The 24,282-nt window shown below is 43.9% G+C and overlaps 1 protein-coding gene across 1 annotated transcript in view; it reads right to left on the reverse strand.

Moving 5' to 3' along the window:
- Positions 1-24,282, reverse strand: part of DMRT1 (doublesex and mab-3 related transcription factor 1) — a 170,507-nt gene that overhangs the window by 100,685 nt on the left and 45,540 nt on the right. The window contains exon 4 of the mRNA XM_088476640.1: positions 2,610-2,893. Within this exon, the coding sequence (XP_088332766.1) occupies positions 2,610-2,893 (284 nt within the window). The remainder of the gene's footprint in view (positions 1-2,609; positions 2,894-24,282) is intronic.

Consider the following 24,282-nt stretch of genomic DNA (forward strand, 5'->3'; position numbering starts at 1 on the left):
GGACGCAGCATGGAATCACAGAAGCCTGCAGTAGACATCTTTTTACTAAAGACGCCTCCTGCAGCTTTTGCATATTTTAGCTGTGCTAAAGGGTACATCTCTGCATCAGGCCCAGAGTGTACAAAAACAACTATTAATTGAATATGATCAACTGACACAATATATTGTGCCGTCGTCCTGAAAATTGCAGTGTATGCTAGAAATTGTGCGTTCTGGGATCATATGATCATATGATTGTTAGTGATATTGTAACGATCATCGCATCGTTTGTTACATTGTTCAGGTGTGTTGTTGATTGAAAAGTGCCCATCAGACACTGAACTTATTATAAACTGTATGAGAAACCCTTAGAGCAGTGGTTCCCAAACTGGGTGCCATGGCACCCTGGGGAGCCTCAGGGCACTTGCAGGGGTGCCTCGGGTTGATGGTGCAGTACCAAATAATATGATTTTCTAGTCAGTGTGATAGGCAAAAACCAGTGCTAATAGCTGCCAATTAAAAATATATGTGGACAAAAGAAACGCAACCCTGTCAACCACCGCATAACTGAACTTAAGGGTTGCATATAAGCACAATTTACTAATTTTTGTTGAATTTTTGAATAAGGGGGTGCAGTTGAAAAAATGCTGATACTCTAGGGCGCCGTGATTGGAAAAAGTTTGGGAACCACTGCCTTAAAGCCTGATTCAGAGGTGGACATAGCGTCAATATTGGATGCAGTGGAGCGATTTTTGGCTACTGTGCATGTGCCAGTGTGAGAGGGCGTTGAGTTTGAGAGGGCAAATGCAATGTGCACTTATTAGCAAAGTGAGTATAAGCATTTCAGGGAGGTAACGGGGGGGAGGGGGGGTTGCTACAATAACGCAGCCATGTCTGGACCGTTTCCTGGGTATGCCCTAGTGAGTCTCTGTGAGTATGAGAGCAGCTGGAGAGGCCCCAACATCTTAGGTGAGACGAACATTCTGAGACAGCATAGGGTTGCTCACAGTAGCAAAGTGCGACCAATGTTTCGTCTTTTGTATGTAATTGTAAACGATAGGTATGAAATGCCAGAGGTGGGCGTCTCTGTGTACTAGACATCAGATAACGCAAGTCCGTTGCGTACGTGAATCCGTTGCAGTCACAATGAGATTTGCGTGCACCTCTGAATCAGGCCCTTAAAGGGCAGGACACAAAAATGAGAGTTTGTCAGAGTAACCAGGATGTTTACAGCTCGACACATTGATCTGTTTTTTCAAAAGGTTTCTAAATTACACTAACAAACTAATTATAAACCATATTAAAATATTGGTAAAAGTTTTAGTCTGCAGGCTTGCTATATATTGCTGATCATAACATTATTAATTTGCAATCAGTAGCCTCTCTTGGGGGTGCGGACAGCACCAGGTGATGACATCCTATTAACATGCTATTTTGGTGTCACCCCCTAGGATGGTGTCACCAAGCAGCTGTGATAGAGGACGTGCGCATGCGCGCATTATCCCCACTGTAACCCAGCGTGAAGAATAGTCATACAACTGGGGGCATGGCTTTGCAAGTATGAGGCCACGCCCCTTTTCATGAGCGCGCGCAAGGACAACACAAACAGGCAGTTTAGGCACACTGGGGGTCACCAATCCCAGTGACACCACTGTTTGCAATCACACCAGTCCAAGGATAGTGGTGTGCAAGTATAATGGTGCTCCTACGTGTTCTTGCATTTTTTTATCCATAGAAACACTTATACACTGTATTTGCTTGCACAGTTAGTGCAGAGTTCCTGTTACACTACTGTTCATATTCTCTATGAGGCTGATTCAGAGACGGGTGCCGGACCGATTCGGTCTCAGCTGTCTGATATTTTCTAACTGTACCAGAGCCGCAGTGCGCATGTGCCACCATACTGCTGTGGCTCCAGATGCAGTGTGGGGGAAGAGGGGAGGTGAGGACCGTTGCGCAAAACTGAGGCATGCCAAGGTGCCAAAGCCAATGACTGCAGTGGGTGTCTTCTTACACAGCACGCCTCCTATGGCTTTTGTATATTTTCGTACCACCGCTGTAGACAAAGATGCAGCAGCAGTTCTAATAGCAACCATCACTGAATTAGGCACTATGGGGCATATGTATCAAAGCTTGATGTGAGATAAAATTGTGAGATATATTACCAACCAATCAGCTTCTAACTTACATTGTGCAGGTTGTGTTTAAAAAACGATAGTTAGGAGCTGATTGGTTGGTGATATATATCTCACATCAAGCTTTGATACATATGCCCCTTAGAGCGCTCAAGTTCCCAGTAGAGATGAGCGTGGACTTCTATGTTTTGGCAAAACCACCCTGAAATGTATTGTTATTGCCAAAACCACCCTCAAGTGTTTTGATTTGGATTTCTTTCAAAATGATAAAAAACAGCTAAAACACGTCATTTGGATCTGTTTACGTGAAATCCTAAACTGAGATCCTGCTTTTAAATAAGAGTTCAGAATTTACAGCAGACCCGAGCCGGGAAAACCGAACCGCATATCTGTAATTCCCAGCACTAATATAAACAAAGCGCCACTCTGCCACTTCTTAAGAAATTTAAGAATCTCTCTTTAAATTGAATATATTATGGGATTGTTTTTCTTTACCTGCCATTGGTTTGCAGATTGGCCTGGGACATAGGCAGATGAGAAACTCCTGAGACTGTTCTTTATTGGTGATGCAGCTAGTCCACCTATATCACTGCCACTTGCAGGATCAGAGCTCATAGCCATTTGGTAGGGAGGATAATTGTATAGGTTATTGTAATAAGGATACAATGATGGTTGATAGAAGTTGCCGTAGTAAGAGGAGTCTACAACAAAGTCAGATGTGCTGTCCATATGCCCTCTGCTGGTAATAGAAGGTATATCCTGAACAAGCATCCTGCTCTCTGCAAGAGATAAGATAATATACACAATATTTAAAAATCTGCTAATTATGCTATAACACACAAGAAAAAACAATGACAGAACGGTAGCAGCTGTTTTCTAGGGTACAGGGGCTGAATATATAGTTAGATAGTGAGGTTCAAAGAAAAGATCTGCATAATTCCTTAATGTGTTGATCCAGTTACCACAGGTGAAGAAAGCAATTATTGCAGAAAACAAATACATTGCATTAGCCAAAGTTAATAGTTATAAACTAGATTTACCAAATAAGAATGCTCCAAATTCAATAAATATGAATTTGAATATAAATGTATTCAATGGTCTCTACACTTCACTGAATGGTAATGAAATGAGCAGGCATACTATACAATGAATTCAGCTTGGAGGTGAAATTCTAATTGACACTATTCAAAGTAGTAATTGGAGTTACTTACAACGGGGATCAGGTGGGGGTGAGCCGCGCTTCGAAAGTGTAGTGGGAGTGGGGGGTATAGTTTGTGTGGTTAGGAATGAAGAGGGGGGGTTCAGGGTAGGTAAGTGCTGCAGAGTATAGTAGGGGTACCTGGTCCTACTGTTGGTATAGTGAATAAATAAAATGGTACGTGTGCTCCTGGATTGTGGGTGCAGGATGGGATAGAGAGGGTGGGGAGGGGGAATGTAGGGGGGGGGGGTGGCTATGTGGTAAGTTGACACAAAGTGTAGCCAATCCTATTTTATGGAAGGAGACATTGCTTCTCTAAGATGGTATTATGAATCAGTGCCAGATGGACGTGGCATTATCTTACAGTATGATTGGGAATGTATTCACCCCTGTGGACGAGGTGAGGTAGGACTTACTCCTCGGTAGGGAAGTAGGTAGACAGTTTCAGGGGTCTCCTTACCGTGCGGTTCAATGACCTGCATGTTACCCCTGCTGGACCTATGGTCTACAGACTTGAGGACAGGGAGTAGTCTTAATGTAAGTGCTGGGGCACCCCCAGTTGGCGGCGTCCCGCACTTGTGTTAGGAGGGATGCTTAACTACTGGTAGCTGGTAGCGCTTCCCTCACTGTCCAGTGTACAATTGAGGTTGCCTGCTAGCAGATGTGGTGCCACCATCCCATTGGGTCTGCGCAGAGTGTGATCAGAAGTGCTGCTGGCTGCCCGGTGGTCTGTCCAGCGCAGTGGTGTTGTGGCGGTGGCGTGCTGTGCCTGGATTATTTAATAAACAACCTGGTAAAAATCCACAAGTGTCACTATTTGTCCTCTGGGCACTAATATTGAACTATGAAATTGGTCGGCACAACACCTTGGGCCGGATTCAGAGTTGGACAAAGTCGGCCACAAATGCAGCCACATTGCCTGCTTGGAAATAAATTCGGATCTTTGCCTGTATTTAGAGATGGCCACATCTATGTGGCCGCACAGCCCCTATCCATCTTAGCCATCAGTATCAAAAAGTCATCACTATCAGCGCGCATTTACACCAGACCTATCCTCAGTGGAAGCTGCGTAGGCTCAACTATGAATAGCTTGCAATTCTGCTCCACGCGTTCAAACCCTGGATCCACCGGAACATTTATCCTATGTGGGGACGTCCAGTTGCAGCCCAGTTACACGCATCCAGTCGCAAATTGGAGATGCGGCTGAGATGTGTATGACTCACCTGTAGTTTCTTAAGGTGGGTACATACCTAAAAGATATATCTGCAGATATATCTGCAAATGATGGTTGTTCTAGCTGCGGGTCCCGCTGGCCGGGGGTAGAGTCGCTTGCCTCTGCAGCAAGTGTACGGGCGTTTGGCTGGCCGCCCTTACACACAGCACGATGTGCAGATATATCTGCCATTAGGCGTTCTGCACAGCCGACGCGATATGTCTGTGAACGATGCTGTTCACAGACATATCGTCTGTACACACTGGCTGACGTGCACACAATATATAGGTCATTCAATTGAATGGCCGATATGTTGGTCAGTGTGTACACAAGCAGTATAATAGCGTATGCTCGGACACATACACAGGTCCTGATTCAGACCTGGTCGCTATGAGCGTACGCTCGCTTGATGCGTATGCAAATATTGAAAAGTGATGCGGCGGGGAGTGATCGCTCGCCAAGGCATAAGCACGCCCATCTTACCTGTACGAGCGTTCGCTTTGTGTATGCAGACTCCCCTTAGCGAATGCAGAGACACCCACACCACTATCGGATGTGAACGCAGTGCTTGTGGTCACATGGCTGGTGACGTGTACTATGACGCTGCCTGTTAATTATGCATGCCTCTAAAACGGCGTTGCAACACTCAGGCACGCCTGTGTTCGCATCTCCAACCCCACGTTTTTACTGGACTGCACCTGTCACCACCACAAACGGCCTCTCCTGTCACGCACTCTGCTGGGCTGGTTTTGCTGTGCGAGCAAGGGATCTGTGATCGCACAGTGTAGTTTGCGCACACGCACTGTGATGCATACGCATGTGCAGTGTAGCAACCATCGACAATAGCGAACGCACTGCGGATAGCGTTTGGGCCTGAATCAGGCCCACAGTGCGAAACATCGCAAGACCCGTTCACAAAAAGGATTTGCTTGAAATTCTAGGTAAGGCCCATTATGTGCTTGTAATCCTTACAGAAGATTTGCATACAGTTAAAACAACTGTCCTTTAATGAACACAACCTTTAAGTTTTCATCAAGAATGGGGTGAGACAGAGCAATAGGACAAATCGTGTTTTGTCTTCTGAAACTGCAATGTCTTAATTGTAAGCGTACTGCACAAAAAACCTCTGTTATATTGATGTTGGAAGGTGACGAGTGCAAGAAAATCAGAATGGGACTGAAAAAATCCCACAACAGGGTAGGGGTTAATAAAAAGAGGTACAATAGAGGTTGAGTGTTATATAATACACGGTACAGTGTATTACAGGCTTGAGAGTCAAATAAGTTCAGAGATATACTAGAGGCAATATTATTTTATACACAGAGGTATAATATAGTCTGAGTGTTATATAATGTGCTAAGACATATAATACACAGAGGTATACCAGAGGCTATATGTACTACAGTTCCTCCCTATACCTCATGTACATCATACATGACTTCTGTATCTCATATGTCTGTATATTACAGCTATGAGGAAAGAGAAATAAGGCAATATAGTATAATATAAGTATTATACACCCATCAGTCATAACATTAAAACCACCTGCCCAATATTGTGTAGGTCCCCCTCGTATCGCCAAAACAGCTCTAACCCATCGAGGTATGAACTCCACGGTGTTCTGTTGTATCTGGTACAAAGACATTAGCAGCAGAACCTTTAAGTCCTGTAATTTGTGAGGTGGGGCCTCCATGGCTCAGACTTTCTTTTCCAGGACATCCCAGATACTTGATCAAATTGAGATCTGAGGAAATTTGAGGCAAGTAAACACCTTGAACTCTTTCTTATGTTCATCAAACCATTCCTGAACATTGTTTGCAGTGTGGCAGGGTGCATTATTCTGCTGAAAGAGGTCACCGCCAGGAAATACCAGCAGAACATTGACCAGAGCATCTCATTGTTTCAGCTGGCTTGCCTTCTTCCAATAATGCATCCTGGTGCCAACTCTAACACAGGTAAATGACACACATGCACCCAGCCATCCACATAATGTAAAAGACAGGCCACATTCTTCCATTTCTCCATGGTCGAGTTATCACACTTTCGTAAGAACTTTGTACGCATTTTTGGCGGTGAACAGGGGTCAGCATGGGCACTCTGACCGGTGTATGGCTACGCAGCCCCATACGCAGCAAGCTGCGACACAATGTGTTCTGACAGCTTTCTATCATAGCCAACATTAACTTTTTGAACAATATGTGCTAAATTAACTCTTCCGTGGGGTAGGACCAGACAGGCTTTGCTCCCAACGCACATCAATGAGCCTTGGGTCCTCATGACCCTGTTGCAGGTTCACCGGTTGTTCTTCCTTAGACCACTTTTGGTAGGTACTAACCACTGCATACCAGGAACACCCCACAAGAGACACCATTTTGAAGATGCTCTAACCCAATCATCTAGCCATCCCAATTTGGCCCTTGCCAAAGTCGCTCGGATCCTTACGCTTGCCCATATTTCCTGCTTCCAGCACATATACCTTCAAGAACTGACTGTACACCTGCTGCCTAATAAATCCCACCCCTTGACAGGTGCCACTGTAACGAAATAATCAATGTTATTCACTTCACCTGTCAGTGTTTATTTATATGGTATAATCCTTCTATATGACCTAATTTGTCTCTTTATATTGTATATAACTGCTCATCACAGTTCCTATACAATTTGTAATCATTTGAAATATTATGTTATATCTTATCTGTGTATATTATATAACATAATTCATGAACACTGACATAACTAAATGATCAATTATGACTAGAAAATAAATAAATATGTAAGCTGTGATGCCAATTGTACAGCAAAAGAACAAAACCGGAACAGGGGTGCTAAAGGATCTTTTCATCACTTGTTCTACTATTGGGGTCCACATTTAGCATACAGAAGAATATGTTTCTATCTATAGTGCTAATGTTGAATCTGGAAGTTCCACTGGTAACTAATGAGATGCGAGAGCTTTATGAGGTTATGTAATCAGTTACCATGGTGACATAATCACACCATACTGTATCTGCTTTGAGAGAATAATATGATTTCCTTTGGTAAATGTCAGGGGCTGTATAACAATGAGATCCACATTTATTTGTCTATTCCATTTTTGAAAGTTGCAAAATCATAATCAGCCAACTTTGGAAGTTAAACCCAAAGTTAGGCGCTCCAGACAACTGTGACTGATGAATGGATCTAAAAATAGCTCACCACTGAGGGGAATGGCTTGCCCCTAAAACATATAGCATATACCTAAAAAACAGAAATGTGGGAGCGCTAACTAGACATAGGAAATACAGAATCAAATTGTAAAAATAGGGTAAATATTAACCCTTAACCCTGCGTCAGGCGCAGCTGGCCAGACAGGCGTCACAAAGCTGTTCTCGCTCATCTCCCCGCCGCAAGGTTGCGCAGGGGCCTGCCCCTCCTAGTACCTTCCTATCTCTAGGTGCTGTTTGAAACCCCCCCTGTCAGTTTTCCTGCCGCCTGCATGGAGTGCAGTAGTGACCTTCCTGGCCTTTCAGGCTCATTGCACCCAAACTCGTCTGACTTTTGAAGGTACGTATTTCTTTTCATTTTCTCACAATTTTGTGTATTTTGCTCATTTTATGAATGAAAATTACTAAGGTTGTGGGTATTTTGCGGAAATAAGTAGGTTTGTCCAGAGTGGCCTCTAAGGCACACTGCGCCTCTTAAAATTTAGTATTTTTTGTTTTACTTGCTTTAAGGTTAATAAATGTGGTTTTGTGAATTAGATTTCCATATATTCTCTCTTTGTACATTCTAATGAAGGTCACTGATCACTTTAAGAACGTTAGAATTGAGTTAATTAGGTGCTAATGACGATTTTATAACAGGCACCCGAACCTGAGAGTCCCAGAGGTGCGCCTGACGCAGGGTTAATTTAATGAATCTTAAGATGTAAACCACTTATATAGTAATCATAATCTTATAAATGTCAATATATAAAATGAACATTAAAAACGAACAGCAGAACAAAGAAAAAAAATGCAATTATAGGAGAAAAGCATAAGCATTAAAAATATTGCGTAAATGTAAATAGGCTGGGAGCATATGACTTGTTGATGAAAGATACTTTCTTTCTGTGTTACAATGTCCACAAACAGAATGGAAATTCCATAGTGCAGAAAATAAGTTAAAGTCTCTACATTAAAGGTGCCCACACACATAGCGACATTTTACACGATTTGGCCGATTTCGACGAATCGTGACGACGAATCAGGTAAAAAAAGTACAAATCGTGAGTTTATACACACAAGCACGATGCCGATGCGCGTCCCCGCTCGTCGTACATCGCATCTTCTGATCTGCCGTGCTGTAGGGCAGATTAGCCAATCTGGGATACAATGCATTGGCTGCAAGATAGATCTTTAGTCAGATTGGACATTTTTAACTCCAAATCGTGATCACGAAGGCAAGGGAGCTCCAGTGAAAGTTCATGAGGGAAAAAAAAATATCGTATAAAATCGTATCGTGAGGACATCGGTATGTGTGTGGGCACCTTAAGAGATGTTAAAGTAATGGAGCTGGAGTTCTTATTGCAACAAAAATAATTTCCTGCAGTCTTCGTATATCTATACGTGTCCCTCTGTGGGGGAATCCATAATGATCCTGTTAGCTTACCCACTCAATGGCGGTGTCTGTGAGCGGTGTAGCTGAGGACACAATACTGTGTCTTAGGTGATTGATTCCGGTCGGGAAAGAGGTGTATAGCTGCAAATTGAATTCCGCTGTAATGAGCTCCGGGTATGGCACGGCTGCAATGTTATTGCCGTCACCACCATTCATGCAGTATGTCACCGTGTGGTGCTCCGGAGTTGAAAAGTCCAACTAAATGTTGCGGACTGGTTGCCAATAAAGAGTTCTAAAATACAGGCAGTAACGGGTGGGAGAAGCTAACGCGTTTCTCGGCCTCAAGTAAACTGGCCGTTTCCTCAAAGGTAATAAATCTCACTCCCGTATGCCTTCTTTATATGCCTCTATAATCATAATGACCACTTGCAGGTGAGGAGCTTGAGACGTGATTTGTTGCCAGTTGATTAGGTAAATGTAACTTTGTATCCACTATATAATGCGTGATATGCTCCTGCTTACATTATATATATCTCCATTGTGAAAAATATATATTAGAATATAAAGAAAAAAGGAAGAAGAAAAAGTGCATGGTTATGTCCTATTAAAAAAAAAATATATATATATATATATATATATATAATGTCAGTTATAACAATAGAAATAGAAATAAGAATAAAAATAAACAAATAGATAAAATGAAAATAAAAAGCAAAAATAAAAATATAAAATAAAAATGAATAATAAGTTATGTACATAGAAAAATAGTAGTAAATATAAACATATTAGAAATTTAATAATTTGCAATTATAGGAGAAAAGCATAAGCATAAAAAAATTGAGTAAATGTAAATAGGCTGGGAGCATATGACTTGTTGATGAAAGATACTTTCTTTCTGTGTTACAATATATATATATTGAAATATGTCAGTTATAACAATAGAAAGAGAAATAACATTAAAAATATAAATAAATTGATAAAATGAAAATAAAAATAAATAATAAATAAAAATGAAGAATAAGTTATGTGCATAGAAAAATAGTAGTAAATATAAACATATTAGAAATGTAATAATTTGCAATTATAGGAGAAAAGCATAAGCATAAAAAATTGAGTAAATGTAAATAGGCTGGGAGCATATGACTTGTTGATGAAAGATACTTTCTTTCTGTGTTACAAAATATATATATTGAAATATGTCAGTTATAACAATAGAAAGAGAAATAACATTAAAAATATAAATAAATAGATAAAATGAAAATAAAAATAAATAATAAATAAAAATGAAGAATAAGTTATGTGCATAGAAAAATAGTAGCAAATATAAACATATTAAAAATGTAATAATTAGGATGAAAAAATAATAATAGAAATACAGTTGCTATATATAATAAATCTGATCATGGAACTAATCTTCTAAACAGATACACATATACATATATATCAAGCAGACAACTTTGGAGATTGGAGGTATTAGAGGTTATCAGGATATTATCACATATAGGGATGTATTAAATTAGGTGCGAAAAGACGCATTTGGCGAAAAGCTTTCGCAGGTGTGAACATTTCGCACACAAGTGTGTATCGCGCTATCCAACTGCCGGAGTGTTCGCTTGTGCGAAAACTCCATAGACAGAAACCGGCGAAAAGTTTTACCCATCTCAGAGCAGGTGATAAAATGTGCAAAATCCCTATTTTTGGCTAAAAATGTGGGGACTTGGTTCAGAACCCTTTTTCACATTCCCCCCTAATGACTAATTAGGCAAAAAATATTAAATTAGCTTAATTCCCCTAATAATGACATGTCATTTTTTTTGGGTGAAAATATAAAAAGTGTTGGAAAATGGGTTTAAAGTACTGGGTCAGGTATTTTGGGGAGGCTGTATGGATGGGACAGGTGTTTTTAGGATTGCAGGAGGTGTATTTTTAACTATTTTTAAAACTGCACTTTATAGACACAAAAATATACTAGCACCCGTTTTAATGTACTCCCAATTCAACTACAGTAATTATTTTTTCCAAAAAAAATAGCTTTTTTATCATTTTTCCAAATATGCATATAACAGCCGTTTGACTCAATTTAAGAACCCAAAATACTTCTATTAGGGCTAATTCTATAATTGATTTCCAGTGTCTATAATTCTATAGCGTTCCCGCTAGGCTGTTTTAGCGGGGCGCGGCGCCCTGCCCTCCTTCTGGAAGGCAAAAAGCGCCCTGCCCTCCAGAAGGAGGGCAAAAAGCGCCCTGCCCTAACAGCCTGCGGGAGCCGTGTTCACCCGAGGGTCGCAGTGTCCCGCGGGTGAAGAAATGTTCGGTGACCCGGTCACCGCCGGAGAATAGATGTCGGGCGCATGCGCCCGGCATCTATTCTCTCTGTCTGCAGGGCTTGGGGGCTGCCCGGCGTGTCCGTAAGTGCCGGGCACGCCCCCAAGAGTGACGAAAAGGGGACGCGTCTTATAGACACACCCCCTTTCGATGACCACGCCCCCTTCTCGGTCGCGCACGCGCCAAAGGCGCGCGCACGAAAGTGCCCTCTCTAGCTCCGGCGCCCTGCCTCACGCCGGAGCTAGAGTGAACGCTAATTCTATAATTGATTTCCCGTCGGGCAGTGTGTACCCGCGATATATCGGTGAACGTCGGCTTTCACCGACATATCGCATTGGCTGTGCTGCACAGCCGATGGACAGATATGTCTGCAGACATATCTGTCCATCTGCAGGTGTGTACGGGCGGTCGGTAGACCGCCCACACACACAGCGGCAGCCGCAAGGAGGTGGGCGGGACACGCCCCTCGTCCACCGGGACACGCCCCCTGGTCGCCGGGACCTGCAGGCAGGCACAGATGATGGTTGTTCAGTGTGTACGAACAACCATCATCTGCAGATATACCTGCAGATCACTTGATCTGCAGATATATCTGTATAGTGTGTATTCACCTTTAGGGTGCATTCATTCACTGTTACAGTTTTTCCCTATACATTAAATAAATTTAGTGTTGAATTAAATGTATATGAGTTTCAGCCTCCTACAACAAGAGAAATCTATTACCCACTTAGTAATAATTATCAAATTCACTTGTACAATCAAGTATAAAATAAAACTCCAGGTACTACAAATGTAATGTAAAAATGTAAGGGGTAAATTTACTAAGAATCGATGAAATAAAAGTTATCTCGAGCGCTGTAGAAAGGGAATGGGGAATAGGGATTGTCAATAGTAAGGGTACACAGAGGAAAGTAATGGAGGTTAGTGAGAGGGAGGTAAAAACAAAAAAATGTAAATAAACACAAGATCCGCTCCATATTTTTCCACAAAAGGCTATATACATCGGCTTGTATAGAATAGTGACTTGCTATTATATGTTGCAATTGTTCAGACCTTCACATATGTTGTAGACTCATTTATTCCATTATTTTGTCTTTATTATTATTTTTTTATTTTCATTTTTCACACTCATTTTATTTTGTTTGTGTTTATTTACATTTTTTTGTTTTTACCTCCCTCTCACTAACCTCCATTACTTTCCTCTGTGTACCCTTACTATTGACAATCCCTATTCCCCATTCCCTTTCTACAGCGCTCAAGATAACTTTTATTTCATCTTTATATTATATAAATTGAGCTGCTTTCCTAATACATGAGCGCAGCACTACTACTTTTCTTTACTAAGAATCGAGATAGGTCGAGATGACCATCTTGGGTGATTAATTGATAGTTTTCCTGCTTGCAAATTTACTAAAGGTAAAGTCGGGTGAGTTAGAGAGAGATTTCTCTCATCTCACTCATAAAACTCAGGTGAGATAGCAGTCTCAAATCAAATCACCATCGGGCCAAATCGGAAGTATTTTTCACCTAAAACATACATCTCTCAAATTTACCAAAAATCGGGATGACAAGCTTGGGTGAGATGGGTGCAAACGCTCTGCCAAAAAGCACTTTTCAAACTCTCAACCCCCTGAGCCGCGAGATGGTCAGAAAAATACACAAATTATTGTGATCTGTGTATGTTTCTTTCTGTAAATGGTTAAAATAGGGTTAATTTGTTAAAAAAAAATTACGTGAGGTCCCCCCCCAAAAGACTTACCAGCCTTTTGCTTGTTAGCCTGTCCTGGTTCTTAATTTACAGGGAAAAAATGTGTAGAGTTCCACTGTAAATTACGAACCAGCAACAGGCAGCAGGGACAGAGCTGATTTTACATATATGGAGAAAAAATGATGTGAGGTTCCCCCATATAAATGATGTGAGGTTCCCCCACAGCCAGGGGTGCCCTTTCACCGGGCCCCCCCAGACGCAGCAGCAGCCCTGACAGTTAGTCAGCCAAGGCCAGGGATCCCTGGGGAGTTGGGGCCCCCCAATAAAGGGGTCACCCTCTCCAGAGCACCCCTTGCCTAGGCTGATAGCCCAGGGCTATCCCCACCACCCCTGGGTGGTCGGTGGCGGGTTGATAGTGTTAGGTGTAGTGTAAAAATTAGAATTTACATCATTGTCTTTACAGTGGAACTACAGGTCCCAGCAAGCCTCCCCTGCATGCTGGTACAGGTTGAGTCTCCCATATCCAAAATTCTTGGGACCAGGGGTATTTTGGATATCGGAATATTCCGTAATTTGGAATATATGCATATCATAATGAGATATCTTGGGAATGGGACCCCAAAATACACACAGAATGCATTTATGTATTATATACACCTTATACACACAGCCTGAAGGTAATATTATAAAATATATTCAATCATTTTCTGGGTCAAACAAAGTTTGTGTACATACCTGAAATTCATTTATGTTTCATATACACCTTATACACACAGCCTGAAGGTTATTTTATACTATATTTTTAATAATTTGTGCTTTAAAAAAAGTTTGTGTACATTGAACCATCAGAAAGCAAAAGTTTCACTTTCTCAGTCATGCTAAAAATATTCCGTATTTCGGAATATTCCGTATTTCGGAATATTTGGATATGGGAGACTCAACCTGTACTTGAAGAACCACAAGTACCAGCATGTGGGGCATTAAGGGCCCACTGGTACCTGTAGTTCACCTATAAAGAAATGGTTAATAAAACACACAACACACCGTGAAAATAAAGCTTTATTGCATCCATAAACACACTTACACATACTCACCTGTTTCCAGATGTTCATGTGCCCTTGTCAACGTAAAGTATCCCAACGAATTACCTGTAAAAAAAGATCCAATACTCACCTTTATGTCCCCCGATGTTCTCTGCAGAAATCCAATACGGGCTCCGGATACAGTATAACAACATGCTTCTGCATGCTGTTACACTGTGTTTATGTCTGCTCATGGGAAAGAGTTGACATCAGTCCCGGGCCGCCGGCCAATCAGCGGCGGCTAACATTAGCGGGCGCTCACTGGCTGGGACCCATGTGGAGGAGCCGCTCATTGGCTAAGCCCACGTGGGTCCCAGCCAATGAGCGGCCACTAATGTGAGCCACCGCTGATTGGCTGGCGGCCCGGGACTGATGTCAGATATTTCCCACGAGCTGACATTAGCGCAGTGTAACAGCATGCAGAAGCATGTTGTTACACTGTATCCGGAGCCCATTTCTGCAGAGAACATCGAGGGACATAAAGGTAAGTATTGGATCTTTTTTTACAGGTAATTCGTTGGGATACTTTACGTTGACAAGGGCACATGAACATCTGGAAACAGGTGAGTATGTGTAAGTGTGTTTATGGATGCAATAAAGTTTTATTTTCACGGTGTGTTGTGTGTTTTATTAACAATTCTTTACAGGTGAATTACAGGTACCAGTGGGCCCTTAATGCCCCGCATGCTGGCACTTCTGGTTCTCCAAGTACCAGCATGCGGGGGAGGCTTGCTGAGACCTGTAGTTCCACTATAAAGACAATTATGAAAATACAATTTTTACACTACACCTAACACTATCAACCCGCCACTCAACACTCAGGGGTGGCGGGGATAGCCCTGGGCTATCAGCATAGGCTAGGGGTGCCCTGGAGAGGGTGACCCCTTTATTGGGGGAGTCACCAACTCCCCAGGGATCCCTGGCCTGGGCTGACTAACGGTCAGGGCTGATGCTGCGGCTGGGGGGCCCGGTAAAAGGACACCTCTGGCTGTGGAATCAGTCCCCCGTTAGAAAGGGTCCAGGGCTGGTTTTAAATATACGGGGGCACCTCACGTCATTTTATTTCTCCGTATATTTAAAACCAGCTCTGTCCCTGCTGCCTGTTGCTGGTTCGTAATTTACAGTGGACCTCTACACATTTTTTTCCCTGTAAATTAAGAACCAGGACAGGCTGGCAAGCCCAAGGGTGGTTAGTGTTTTGGGGGGGACCTCACGTCATTTTTTTATAAAAACATTTATCTATTTTTTACAAGTCTTAACACAAGAGCAGCAAGCACATATCTCACTGATATGTGCTGGCTGCAAGCTCGAGAGAGATTTGCAAGAGAAAACACTGCAATCTCGGGTGAGTAATCTCCTGTAAAACGAGTTACTCGGGAGAGATATCTCGTTCTGCTTCACCATTGGCAAAGTCGTTTAGCCTCAAATCGCCTGTTGGTAAATTTGGTTAACAAAAAAGGGATTAAATCACAGAATTTTGGCGAGTACCAGCGATATAAATCACGAAAATCGGGACCATCTTGAATCTTAGTAAATTTACCCCTAAGAAACAAGTACAATAGACTAAAAAACCTCCAGATAAGAAAAGGTTAAGATGTAAAATACTTCAGGTCACTAAGCTGTCAATAAAATTAAGGAAAACAAAGACGAAAAAATGTGCACTGGAACATTAAGAAATAAGAGCTACACGTACAAAAAAGTGATATTTACAAAAAAACTGCATAGGGAGTCATGCAGAAACTAGTCAGAACATCATGTACCAGCGTAGTATACCACAACAATGCCCTACAGTGTGAAAACCTTGTACGAGTATTAACAGAAGATAGCTGTGTTCCTCCTTGTCCATCTCATGCAGGTACAGTATATAAAGCGTACTATGATTATGTGACATTGGTCTTCTTTTTTGCTGTATAGGCTTAAATAAATTTAGCGCTTGCAGAAACATGCAAGGACAAATATGTCATTTAAGTTTGTTGAAGTATCATAACTCCAATGCTAATCCAAATAGATGGACCATGTGGAGCTACTCACAAGGTTCCCTGTTCTGCCAATGCTAGCCTTTTATATTTTTACTGTTATTTCTATTTTGTGAGTTCCCCAGCTCCATAAATGCACAAAACAAAAACAGGATTTTGGTACTTACCATTAAATCCCTTTCTCTGATTCCACAGGGGACACTGGAGTCTCAGTACAGTGGGGTATAGATGTGGGATAACCGGGAGCTGGCACTTTAATAAATTTGAATAGTAGCTAGCTCCTCATCCTCTATACCCCCTACAAGTCAGTCTTTATAAACTGTGCCCGAGGAGAGCTGAATATAGAATAACAGGAGAAGAGAACTAGAACATACATAAACAACAAGCAAATATGCAAACAAATCAAGCAGACCTTGAAGAAAAAAACTGACTGTCCAAACCTGGCAGAACAATAACAAATGCAGGTGGAACAGCGCCAGGTGGGCGTCCAGTGTCCCCTGTGGAATCGGAGAAAGGGATTTAATGGTAAGTACCAAAATCCTGTTTTCTCCTTCATCCACTAGGGGACACTGGAGTCTCAGTACAGTGGGGACGTTCCAGAGCTCACATCCCGGGCGGGAGAGCGCTGAGAACCCTGCAAAACAGCACAGTCATACTGTGTAGCAGATGGCGCAAACGTGTCAAAACAGTAAAACTTTGTAAAAGTATGCCGGCCCGACCAAGTGGCTGCTCGACAAAGCTGGGTCAGGGAAACCCTGCAGGCAGCCGTCCACGAAGGACCCACCGAGCGCGTAGAATGCACTGTGATTGAAGTAGGTGGTTGCTTTGATGCAGCCAGATAAGCTGGTCTGATTTTCAAACGAATCCATCTAGAAATAGTAGCCTTAGAAACCGTCCAGCCCGGCCGCGCCATATCATATCGAATAAACAGCGTGTCCGACTTCCGGAGGGATGCCGTCCTGTCAACATAAATCCGAAGAGCCCGGACAACATCTAGGGATCTGGAAGCCAAAGAATCCTTTTTAAACACCGGAACCACGATCGGTTGGTTGATGTGAAACGCAGACACTACCTTAGGCAAAAAGGATAACTGCGTGCGTAGCTCAGCCCTATCTTCATGAAAAATGAGGTAAGGCGGATGACAAGAAAGCGCCCCTAGCTCAGACACACGCCTAGCAGAGGCGAGTGCCAACAGGAGAACCACTTTCCATGATAAAAATTTTAATTCCACTGTCTGTAAAGGTTCAAATAGGGAAGATTGGAGAAAAGAGAGGACCAAATCTAAATCCAATGGGGCCATAGGAAGTACAAACGGAGGTTGTAATCTGACAACCCCTTATAGAAAAGTCTGGACATCCGGTAATAATGCTAGTCGCTTTTGAAAGAAAATCGACAAAGCCGATACTTGAACTTTGTAAAGATCCCAGACGAAGACCTGCTGATAAACCAGCCTGTAGAAAAAGAAGCAGCCTGGCTAAGTTGAATTCTGACGGAGGCGCACACTTGCATTCACACAAAGCGACATATGCCTTCCATATACGATGATAGTGCTTAGAGGTAACTTCCTTTCTAGCCCTTAACATAGTAGGAATCACCCTGGAAGGGATACTCTTCTTTCTTAAGATAGCCCTTTCAACAGCCACGCCGTCAAAGAAGCCGCTTTAAGTCCTGATAAATAAACGGACCTTGTTGCAGTAGATCCTCTTGCAGAGGAAGAGGCCATGGGTCGTCTATCAGTAGAACACGTAGGTTGGAATACCACGCCCGTCTGGAGCCACCAAATGAACCTTTACCCTTTCTCATCTGATTCTTTGCATCAGACGACGAAGGAGTGGGAGTGGTGGAAACAGGTAGACAAACTGAAACCGCCAAGGAGCTGTTAGAGCATCCACCGCCACTGCCTATGGATCTCTTGTCCTGGAGCACTTGATGGTTCAGTCTCAACGCCATAAGATCTACCTGAGGGAGACCCCAACGCTGAATCAGTTGTTGGAAGACCTGTGGATTGAGCATCCACTTTCCCGGATGAATGTCCTGTTGACTGAGGTAATCGGCCTCCCAATTTTCTACCCCTGGTATGAAAATTGCTGATATCGCTACCGCATATTCCTCTGCCCAGAGAAGAATGCGGCTTACCCCCCTCATGGCGGACCGACTCTTGGTATCGCTCTGTTTGTTGATGTACGTCACAGACGTGGCTTTGTCGGATTGCACTCTGATGGCCTGGCCCTTCAACAGAGGATGTGCCACCTGAAGAGCATAGAACACGGCCTTTAGCTCCAGAATGTTTATTGGCAGTACTGCTTCCAGCAGAGTCCAGCGGCCCTGAAAGTGGCTTCCCTGAGTCACTGCCCCCCATCCTCTCAGACTGGCGTCTGTGGTGAGGAGAATCCATTCCCACAATGCAAACCTCTTGCCTGCCAATAGGTGAGAGGAATTCAGCCACCAAATGAGAGATGTCCGAGCCCTGGGTGACATTGAACTTGCTGGTGAAGGAAGAGTTGGGAACCTGACCACTGAGAGAGGAGGTCCAGTTGGAATGGACGGACATGGAACCTCCCGTATTGGATGGACTCAAAGGACGCAACCATCTTTCCCAGAAGGCGAATACACAGGTGCACTGACACCCTGCAATGACGCAGTATTAATCGCACCATGTGTTGGATGGAGGTGACTTTTTCCTGCGGAAGAAATACCTATTGCTCTACTGTGTACTGTGCTCTACTGTGTAGGCTGCAGATGAGATTTTTGGTAATTCAGGATCCATCCGTGTTGCAACAGCAGACTCTGTGTTACCTGGATGTCCTGCAGTAATTGAGAGACTGACGGAGGCTTGGGGACTAGGTTGTTCAAGTAAGGGACGATAGTAACCCCTTGTATCCGAAGAAGGGCCATCATTACCGCCATGACCTTCGTGAATACTCTTGGTGCTGATGAAAGACCAAAAGGTAAGGCCTGGAATTGAAAATGAGAGGCCCGCACTGCGAACCGAAGGAATGCCTGATTTGGAGGCCAAATGGGTATGTGGAGACAAGCATCCTTTATGTCTAAGGATATGAGAAACTCGCCCCTCTCTAGCCCTGCAATGACAGATTGCAGGGACTCCATCTTGAACCTGAAAGTCCGCAAATAAGTATTGAGATGTTTCAAGTACAGAATGGGTCTCACCGAGCCATCCGGCTTGGGAACCACAAACAAGCTCGAATAAAAGCCTTGACCCTGCTGGTGGATAGGGACATGCACTATTACTTGAGAAGACAGTAGCTTTTCTATTGCCTCCTGTATAACAACCCGTTTGTTCGCAGATGCCGGCAAACCGGTTGTGAAAACACGAGGATGAGGTTGGATCTGAAGATCCAGCTTCAACCCCTGAATAATGATGTCCCCGACCCACGCGTCCTGGCAAGACTTGGTCCAAACTTCTTTGAAATTGCAAAGGCGAGCTCCCATCCTGGGGTCCCCCAGAAGAGAGGGGAGCTCGTCATACTGGAGGCTTAACTGAAGCCTTATCCTGCTGGGAGGAGGATGCAGTGGCTCTACCCCTGCCTCTGGAACCACAGGAGATAACGGGAGTGCCTCTGCCACGGCCCCTGAATCTCCCTGGAATACGAAAGGACTGAAAGGACGGTCCGGAAAAGGGCTTCCTGGGGGGAGGAGCAGCAGATGGGAGATAAGTGGACTTACCACCTGTGGCTTAAGATATCCACTTATCCAGTTCCGTTCCAAAGAGAGCTTCTTCTGTGAATGGAAGCGCTTCCACAGCTCTCTTGGATTCCGCATCCGCCTGCCATTGTCGCAGCCACAGGGCTCTGTGGGCTGAGACAGCCAAGGCCGAGGATCTTGAGGAAAGACTACAAATATCCTTAGAAGCCTCTGCAAGAAAAGCAGCAGACTCTGCAATGTGTTCCGCTAGAGGAACCAGATCCTCTGCCGGAGCCCCAGTCTTAAGGCCCTCAGCGAGCTGCGTAACCCATGCTTCCACCGCCTTGTTGACCCAATAGCTGACTAATGCGGGTCAAAGAGACATCCCTGCTACAGTGTACATTGAATTCAAGGTAGTTTCTAATTTCCTGTCAGAAGGCTCCTTTAAAGACACTGCCCCTGGAACAGGGAGCACTCACTGTCTTTTTTGACAGACGTGACACTGAAGAGTCTACTGAAGGAGGTGTTTCGCATAAATGCCTGCTTTCTGCAAGAAAGGGATAGTATCATAAAAGTTTTCTTGAAATCTGAAACTTTTTATCAGGGTGTTTCCACGCTGAGGTAAGGATCTCGTCCAATTCCTCAGACACTGGAATGGAGGCTGCCAGTCTTTGGTTTTTATTAAAGATAGACGCCTAACCTCTACAGGATCCCTGTCCTCAACATGTAACACCTGGCATATCGCTGCAATCAGCGCCTGTACCCCCTGATATACAGGCTGCGCCTCCTCTGGCGCCTGTTCCTCTATAGGGTCCTGTACCTCACCTTCCTCTATATCAGGCATGTCGTCCTCTTCCAAATCATCCCACATAAGAGGATTCGGTATTAGTCTCCTGGCAGGGACACTAGAGGACGATGCCAATCGAGGAACCTGGACTGACATAACCGTTGTGAGCCCTTCCACAGACTTGGCTAAAGACCGCGCCCAGTCTGGTTCAGAGAAGGCAGACCTTTGAGATCTTTCAACCTCTCTCTCTCCCTGTGAGAAGCTTCTAGCTCTGCAGACATTTGAGACATGACTGATGTAATTTGATCAGTCCATGAATTTTGTGGGGATGCTGCAGTCTGTGTTTCTGAAACACACTTCTCACACAACAGGGAACTGGTCCCTGTGTAAACTTCTCTGCACAATTCTTAATGGGAGAAAGTTTTTTGTGCAGCTTAGATCCCTTAGATGTCATTCAACCACTGCACTGTACACAGACACACAGAGAAAAGTAGTGATACAGACAAACACACATAGAGAGACCGTTTGAAGAAGAGATAAGGGCATAGAGGGCGATTATGCTATCAACCCCGCCCAACCAGCGCTGCTTCAGAGACCAGCGCTATTAACACAATATAATGCTGTTATCACTGTGTAAACACAGTCCGACCTGGTCTTCACAAGTCTATCCCCACTGTGCAGGCACAATCTGGGCAGACAGGTCTCTTTCTCTGCGTGTGTCAGCAGCATGTGTTTGTAAAATGGCCACCAGCCTCCTTCTGGAAGCGCTGGGGCTGCTGGGAGGCAGGAGCAGAACTGCGTGTTAGGCTCCGCCCCCTCCATTCTGGCTCCTTTCAGCGCTGCTGCTTAGTGCTTTTAATGCCCGCCTGTCATTTCCTCCTGGTCACCCTGCTACTCAGAGTCAGGATTCACTAACCTTCTCCTGCCAAATGCTGCCGGCGGCAGGCTTGCTAATGGGGGAGCGTGACGAACGCTGCACGCAGTGCGTCTGGCTACCCCCCAGAGACAGTGGTATCTGTAGCTGAAGATACCAGCGCACGCTGCAAGCAGCGGCAATGAGGTCTCTCGACAGCTCCAACGAAGCAGACAGGCAGGGGCAGTGAGCTGCCTGTCTGATCCTCATGCTGATCGAGGAATCATTGATTTTTTAGCAAAGAGCTCTTGTATGTAACCAGCTCCCTTGGCACAAAATTAAGACTGACCTGTAGGGGTATATAGAGGGGGAGGAGCTAGCTACTATTCAAATTTATTAAAGTGCCAGCTTCTGGTTATCCCACATATATACCCCACTGTTCTGAGACTCCAGTGTCCCATAGTGGATGAAGGAGAAATAATCAGTATTATTATTATATCCCAGGATCACACTATGATTATGACTGGTCACATTAGTCGATCAGATAGAACGCTTAAAAACTTACAAAAGCTTCAACTACGGTTGGTGATTGATTGAATCCATTAACTGAAGAAGGTATTGGGACAGAGGTTCCCAAAATGCGGTCCTCAATGCATCCCAACAGTTCAGGTTTTAGAGATATCCATGGTTGAGCACAGGTGGTTAATTCAAATTGACTGAGATACTAATTAAGTCACCTGTGCTCAAGCATGGATATCCTTAAAACATGGCTATCCTTAAAACCGCGTTTGAGACCTCTGTATTGGAGGATGAAAACGTATTCACGTTACTGTTGTAAACTTTTTTTTACCCCATTCATTATATTACCAATGCATTACCAATGTAAAGCAACAATAAGGCTGTTTAACATGAAGTACTCTATTTTGGTTGTTGAAAAGAATCATTAATAGGCTTATAGTGAGATTTGTGGTTTGAGAAGTCAGAGATGACAGCCAATAAGATCCAGTGCGTTTTTATAAAAGTAGAAAAAAATTGGTTTTAACCATTTATCTAATGTTTTCCAAACAACTGATTTTTTTTTAATCAAATTATGTAAATAAGTTATTTAAACTCATCCAGTATAATTGCTTTAACAAATATGCAGACGTGTTAATAAATGTATACTGAATAAGGGTTATTTAGCTCTTATTTATATAATTTGATCATTAAAATAATCAATCAACCATTTTGGGGAGATTTTGGGGGAAAAAAAATAATATGAGATATGGTAAGAACTTTCCTTTGTTATCTCTATTTCTACGAAGTCCATAGGGTTCCACAGGATACCTTGGGGTATATGTGATGACGTCAGGCATCGGGCACCAAAGAGTTAAGTTTTCAGCCTCCCAGGATGCACTAGGGTCCCCCTCCTATACCCCGCCCCCGAGCCAAGGCATCTCAGTTTTGTACCAAGCCATAGGCCGGAGGAGGAGAAGGAAGACAGAGAAAAAAGATCTGGACACACACAAGAATCACATTCTCACCAGAGGGAGACGGAAAAACCGGTAACCAGGGCAAAGCCCATCTGCAGCACAGGTGCGACAGGGCGGGAGTCCTGTGGAACCCTATGGACTTCGTAGAAATCGACATAACAAAGGTAAGTTCTTACCATATCTCATATTTTCTACATCAGGGTCCATAGGGTATCCACAGGATACCTTGGGGATGTCCCAAAGCAGTATCCTTCAAGGGTGGGGACGCTCCTGTGCTGAAAGGAGAATCCGCCGCCTGAAGGAAGCATCCTGAGAGGCAAAGGTGTCAAACGCGTAATACCTAACAAAGGTGTGGACCGAGGACCAAGTGGCAGCCTTGCAGATCTGGACTGCAGAGGCACCACGTCGAGCAGCCCACGAAGGACCCACAGACCTAGTGGAATGAGCCCTCACAGAGGAAGGAACCGAAAGGCCTTCATTAAGATAAGCTTCTGAAATGGCCATACGAATCCAGTCTGCCAAAGTTTGCTTTGAAGCAGGCCAACCCTTTTTACGGAAGCCATAGAGGACAAACATGGCGTCAGACTTCCTAAACGAAGAAGTGCGGTCAACATAAATCCTTAAGGCCCGCACAACGTCCAAAGTGGCCTCACCCACCGAAAGATCCGGTGAGTTAAAAGCCGGCACAACGATTTCCTCGTTGATGTGAAAACTGGAAACAACTTTAGGAAGGAAACCAGGACGAGTGCGCAGTACCGCCCTGTTCCTATGAAAAATCAGAAAAGGGGGTCTACAGGAGAGAGCCCCTAAGTCAGAAACACGTCTGGCCGAAGCAATAGCCAGATGGAAAATTGTCTTAGCTGTCAGCCATTTGAGGTCTACTGAGTCCAGTGGTTCAAACGGCGGTCCCTGGAGAGCCCTCAGGACCACAGCTAAATCCCAAGGCGCCACCGGTGGAACAAAAGGTGGCAGAATTCTGAGAACACCTTGCATAAAGGTGCGCACATCAGGGATTGAAGCAATCCTACGATGGAACCAGACGGACAGGGCAGACACCTGCACCTTCAGGGACGCAAGGCAAAGCCCATGTTCCAGTCCGGCCTGTAGGAAAGCTAACACTCTAGACAGACGGAACTCCCGAGGAGCATAACCTCTCGGCCGACACCACCGGAAGAACGTATGCCACACACGATGGTATATCCTTGCAGAAGATGGTTTCCAAGCTCTTAGCATAGTTTGCACTACAGAGCTGGAAAACCCCCTGGACCTTAACATGGCCGTCTCAACAGCCACGCCGTCAAAGACAGCCGAGTCAGGCCCGGGTGAAGACAAGG

The sequence above is a fragment of the Taudactylus pleione genome, unplaced genomic scaffold (genome assembly GCF_031769625.1).
Source record: "Taudactylus pleione unplaced genomic scaffold, aTauple2 ptg000190l, whole genome shotgun sequence".
Classification (NCBI taxonomy): Eukaryota; Metazoa; Chordata; class Amphibia; order Anura; family Myobatrachidae; genus Taudactylus; species Taudactylus pleione.